We start from the raw sequence: 6,442 nt of genomic DNA, 5'->3' as shown, positions 1-6,442 counted from the left end.
CAAACTGTACTGTGAGAAAGTAAGTTGGTCGGATATGCATGCATATCTCATGTAATGTAAAATTAGTATATCCAACCATGTTACCGAATCCTACCTCGCGTGACATAATCTGCTCATCTCGATCTGTGGGACGCGGAGTCTCCATTGTTTTCGGAAGTGCCATGTCCATATGCAAAACGGCAAGGAGAAGTCGAGGTTTGAGGCTCGAGATGCGCAGCATGTGGAGGTTCGAGGTCGCCCTCTCAGGCAATGGAAAGAGATAAGGTTGTCTGTACGATGCACCGGCTCTCTTCGCAGTCCTCGTAACTTGTTTCCGCATGTTTCACGTTTCATATAGGGGAAGACGTAATCTTTGCTACACAACATGTTTCACGTTTCATGCATGGGAGAAGGAAGGATCTCATTTTAGATTATATGTCTTGATGTACTGCGGGAGGGAAGGCGCATTAATGTGTGTATCCATCAGTTCTCGCGCACCAAACTCACGTTTGTTTGCTTACCTACGCGCGAGATCTGTTGGCAGGCATCGAAGCAAACGGGCCACTGCCTCCTCATACTTATCCAAACTCAGGGCTGCAGGGCTATAAGTACCCCCACTCGTTGCTCTTCTTCTTCAAGCGCATCCGTACCTGCAATACGTGCTAATATCTTCCGCAGAAGTAGTTCATACAAGTCGGATAATGGTGCGATGCTTGATTCCATTTCTTACCATCTTAATAGATTTTCTTGTGTGTTAATTTGGGGCAGGCCATGCTTGCATGCCTGCCTGTATATATATCTTTTGTTGCTATATATGGTATTAATTTGGCTGTGGTTTCGTTGCTGGCGGCCGGTGCGGTTGCAGGCGGGCGTGCTCCAGCAAGGACCATGGGGTGGCAACGGCGGCAAAACCTGGAATATGAGACAGGCGGATCACATTAGCAACGTCAAAATTCATTACAACGATGCCGTATTCGCGTTTGACTTCACCTTCACCGTCGACGGCAAGAAGAAGACCATCCACGTCGGAGGTGATGCACCCCAGTACAATGAGGTACTGTCAAAGCTGAAAACATGCGTTTAGTATTTATTGATCAAAGGTTACAATTAATTATTCCTAGGATACTAGCGAATTCCCTAACTATTTTTTGGTGGTTTATGTCTAACTACATCTTTGATTGCTTGTATAGATTACTCTAGAGGAGGACGAATACTTCACTTTCATCTCTGGACATTTCAAGACGATGTGGACGACAGACGTTTTCATAACACAACTTACCCTTGAGACCAACAAGGGCAATTCTGTGAGCGCCGGCAATTCGATTGGCAGTCATTTCTCCCTAAATCTAGAGGATGAGGGTAAGATTCTAGGCTTCTTCGGACGTGAAGGTTCTACCATCGATGCCATCGAGGCAATCGGAGTTTACTGCACTATACCAAATTAAACACACGTCACGTCTTGGTGTCTGTGTCTTAGTCTGCTGCAATGTATCTGCTTGGTTGGGGCGATAAATAAGTGGCAGAAATTGTCGTCGTCGTCGTCGTTGTGTTTCTTTGAATAAAACAAGAAGTATGTTACGGGTCCACTGGTTATTGTACGCTAATTGACGACATGATGATAGTTGAATCCAATCGGTGGTTGCATTCCTATGTCATTTCTTCGAGTAAATATGAACAATATATCATCGTGGAAGCCGTTCTTGTGATATGCCTGATGATTTGATTTGGGTAATGTAAGTCTTTTTTTTGTCCAAATAAAAAATAATAATAATTTTTCAGAATGTCTAATACTTATTTATTCTCGGATATCCAATCAACGAGCACAAAATATTCAATGGGTCACTCCCTTCTTTTAAAATGAGGAAGATTTTATTACTCCAGAGTGATTGGCCAACCGAATAGCCACCTGGATTGCTTCTTATGTACATGTATAAACTCGTAGTCTTCGAAATTATGTAACAAATATTTAATGTCAGTGACAGTGAAGTGTCCATGGTACAATAAAGTTGCAATGAATTTGTCCGATGAATTCAAAATTTGATTTTATGGCGATACGCCAAAAATCATCATTTCGTGAAATCGCATTCAAACCCTCCTAGATCACCACGACGCTTCATATGACGTAATGCCTTTTTATTATATTTACCTACCACCAATAAAGATAATATGGCGAGCAAATCATGCAAAACATATCGCCATCTATTTCATTAAACGAACCATCACAATTCACAATTTAGTTTGAACCATCCTCGACAAGATTTTGTCCATTCAATTTATATATAACTTATATGTTGAATAGATCTCTCAAGTTTATGAACCCTGTCATTAGCCAAAATGCATGTCATGATTTTATGGAAAAGAAGAGTTGGGGAACGAGTAGTGTGAGCATAAAGGATCTCATTTTGAGTTCTCTAGGGCCTAATGTAACTTGTATTCAAATACAAACCCATAACTCTTGTACCAATACTTTCTCATTCAAACAGCCATTGTCACAATGTTTTTTCTTTTTCTTTGCAAATGTAAGTGGCGAGGATGAGATTTGATTTGGTATACTTGCTATAAAGAGTCAAAATATTTACTCGGTTCGTCATCTAATAAACATCTTCAAAATATACTAGATTTTATACGCATGAGCGCGTAACTCTCGATATGACATCTAACACTTTATTTCAATACTTGTTTATGCTAGGATTGATTTTTATTTTAGAGTCTATATATTATTTTTCTTCGAAAAAATCTTAAACTTTAGTGATGATGATAGAAATAAATGATATAGTTCACATTAGAGTGAACCAAAATATTATCAAGTCAGGAGATCAGGCTCCTCGCCATTTAATAATAGGATTCATATTCCTTAGATAACTGAAAATTATATTTAAAAACAATTCTTTATCGATTAGCATTTGTATGTTCAAAACAATATTAGAGGTGTCAATAAGAAATAATCAAATTTATTTGATTATTCTTGATAGATAATTTTCCTAACCACACCTCACCTTGGTGACAATAATGGGCATGCTTCTGTCATGACAAGTACGAGACGAGACGAAGAAGTTAGAGGCTCTAAGCACTAAGCAGGCAGGCCGTGGACAATGGAACCGTCCTTTCTCATCTGAAGGAAGGAGACGAGGCGGGCGACCACCAAATCCATGTTTCCTTATAATTGGAGGTTATCCACAAGGACAAGATGCAGATGGAGCTCGTCGTCTGAGGCAATGGAAGGAGATAGTGGTGCTGTTGGGCTCAACCATCCGGCCACCGTGTTCAAGATTATCATATTTACTCACCGACTCCGTCGGAAGTCCTCGCATCTCGTTCCTAGCAAACAATTAATTACACTGCATGCAAGCAATAAAAAAAAGGAAGAGCACGGAATATGCATGTTTCACGTTTCCGTGAGATTTTAGGACGGTGGTGGTGGGGGGTGCAATTCTTCCTTGATGTATACATCAGCTCATACTTATCCAAACTAGAATGGTGGGCTATAAATACCCTCATCCGATGCCCTTCCCAGCACCAAGTCCTGCAATAGCATCTTCTGCCGCCAAGGGAGTGTGCGCGTCCATTCATTATTCTCGGTTGCTGCTAATATGGTGAGTGGCGTTGTTAGTCTTCAAAATTCCATCCCTTTTCTGACTTCTTCAACTACACTTGCTCGTATACTACAACATAGATGGATGGATGACATGTGGTGTTTATTCTGATGCACGCAGGGGAGAATGGTGAAGGTGGGGCCATGGGGTGGCAACGGAGGGAATGTGTGGGATATGGGACAAGCCGACCACATTACCAAACTTCGAATCTATTACGGAGATAACATTGTGGGGTTGGAGATTACCTACATTCTTAACGGTAATTCCCACACCTACAAACGTGGAACCACCACCGGCGCTTCCAAGGAGGTATATCATCTATACATCTATGTGTATATAAATACACACTTATCAACTTCGTGTCTTTGTCCAACCATATAAACTGGTTCGACCAGATGAATGTTTTCTAGCAACACGTTTGGTAGTCAAACCAATTTCTCTTGAAAATACATTGCAATATTAGTTTTCTTTTTCCCATTGTTTGTTTCTCGTTAAATCCTTGATCCTTTTTTGCAGATCATCCTTGAGGAGGACGAGTACTTCACTTCTATCTCCGGATACTTTCATGCATTATCCAATTATCAGCGACATGCAATTGTGATGTTGCTTACTCTTGATACCAACAAGGGTGCATCCATAAGTGTCGGTAACAAGACTGGCTCTTCCTTCGCCCTTACTTTAGAGGAGGGGAGTAGGATTCTGGGCTTCTTTGGGCGAGCTGGTACAGCCATTGACGCTATTGGGATTCACTGCTCATTGCCTAACTAAGTGTATTCACTGGCTCGTGTTCCTATCTATGGAATGATGTAATAAATAAGCAACGATTACTATTATGGTTCTTGCCATGATTGTCATCATCGTTGTTATCCTTGTCATTCGGTGTTGCTTTCAATAAATAATGAAATGTTCTCGAATCCACTTTGATATCTTATCATTACTTGGTGTGCCTTTCGTGATGGAATCCACGGCTCTTATTTGACGATAATCACTTCCTATGTATGCCCAATTTTGTCAAAGAGCTAGCAGGTGACCTTCTATTGATTGTGATCGTTAAGGTGCCAAAGCTGCTAAGAGTTTTAGTACAAGTTATTTACAAAGCTATTGGGATTAAAGTTATCACCATGATTGAAGGATTGATAGTGTAGTAGAAGATGATGGCTCTACGTATTACAATGTATCCAGAAGACATTTTGTTCGATCCTTTGTTGATGTCATTATTGCTTTGATTGCTTTTTCTTTTAGAGTTTTGATTGAATTGAGCTATGATAGTTGGTCATGTCATCCTCTTTTCTCTTTTCAAATATTATTAATGATCAATCGACTTATCATACAGTTCTTTAAATGACATCGGTGAGTCTCATACATGAATTATTGATGTCGGTTTCTTATATTCGTCTCCTATGCCATTGAGAATGTGTAACTTTGACAATGCTTCTAACGTAGTATTATACAAAGATATTAATGGTACTTTGAAGCTAGTGATTGAGGCTTGAATTGCTTATAGAATAAGACGTTCTTTTCGTAGCCACTAATCAGGATCTGTTATTGGGATGGGTTCTCTAGGTATTTAGATTTTTTCTGATGAATATTTGAGAGAGCCGTCGATGTAACCTAATAGTTCATATCAAAAAAGAAGATCAGAGAATTGTGCTTGCCGAGATGTATAATTGCCGCTTTTGAATAGTTTGAAGTGGCTTAGAGTTGCAGCATTGATGAATATAAGTATTGTATGTTGAGGAGAACTATTGTTTCTCGAGGAAAGAATAATTGGAGCGTCATATGTAGATGAAAAAGACATGCTTAGAATATGAACTAATTTAGCGAATATCGAGCGAGGAGGTCGCGGGCACAGGAGCATATGGTTGCGGATTCGTCGCCGCTGATGTGACAAGCCAAGCATATGATGATGATGGAAACACTCAAATCTGCCCTAAGGATGAATCGAGGCGAGGGGGGATTTGGAGCGCTCGACCTCCTACTGTGCAACCTGCTTCTTCTCGACAGCGTTGGCGAACATGACGTCCTAGGAGAGTTGGATGATGGCGACGTGTCTCTCCTACTGGCACGAGCAATAAGGAATTTGGAGCGCTCAGCCTCCTACCGTGCAACCTGCTTCTTCTCGACGTTATTGAAGAACTCAATGGAGGTCTAGTCATGACCAGAGGATTGTAGCCGCCGAAGGAGGAGGAGCAGTGGTAGTGAGGAGTTATGATGAGGAGCAACAATAGATCTGAGGAAGAGTATAGGGTCGCTGGCGACGGGTCGAATGGAAGTGATAGAGGGGAGACGTTGGATCGTTCAAGGGGAGCGTCGCCTTCGGCGACTTAAGTCGCAGCAATGACAGTAAATATAATAAGTCAGCGAGCAAGATTTTGTGGTCTGAGAATAATTGTCAAACATGTTGGGCTGATGGCCCATATTCAGCCTATGTGGGCTTTATCAGCCCACAGCCCACACCCCCTCTTAACCTAACCCTAATTAAGATTAGGGGGGTGTGGTGGCTGCGTTTTAGAGGCAGATTAAAGCTATAAAAAGGCAGCAACGAGGCAGATCTTTATAGCCACGAGATTCCAAAGAGAAGAAGGAGAACAAGGCAGAAAAGGAAGAGAAAGAAAGGGAAGAAGACAAGGACAACGCAAAGAGACTATTCACAATCATCTAGCAGTGTTCTCATCTCAGGTTAGATCAAATCTATAGTAGAGTCTTGCTGTGATTACTTGGGGAGGTTTTAGATATTGTTGGCAGTGACGTGATCCTTGTATCCCAGTTATTCTCTTGTGGTTGTTGCTAGGGTTTTGGGCAAGAGATTTAGATTTGTATATTCATTATTCTCGTAGTGGATTATCTCTAGTTTGCCCCGTGGTTTTTAC

At 41.1% G+C, this 6,442-nt stretch overlaps 1 protein-coding gene across 1 annotated transcript; it reads left to right on the top strand.

Moving 5' to 3' along the window:
- Window positions 1-793: 793 nt before the first annotated feature.
- On the top strand, window positions 794-4,340 carry LOC135625686 (mannose/glucose-specific lectin-like). The gene is made up of 4 exons (XM_065130774.1): window positions 794-1,033; window positions 1,170-1,391; window positions 3,693-3,881; window positions 4,089-4,340. Exons 1-4 carry the CDS (start codon window positions 794-796, stop codon window positions 4,338-4,340), a joined length of 903 nt encoding a protein of 300 aa, XP_064986846.1.
- The last annotated feature ends 2,102 nt before the right edge of the window (window positions 4,341-6,442 follow it).

This window comes from Musa acuminata, chromosome BXJ2-10 (genome assembly GCF_036884655.1).
Source record: "Musa acuminata AAA Group cultivar baxijiao chromosome BXJ2-10, Cavendish_Baxijiao_AAA, whole genome shotgun sequence".
NCBI classification, from domain to species: domain Eukaryota; kingdom Viridiplantae; phylum Streptophyta; class Magnoliopsida; order Zingiberales; family Musaceae; genus Musa; species Musa acuminata.
This window is presented reverse-complemented; position numbering and strand designations above follow the sequence as displayed.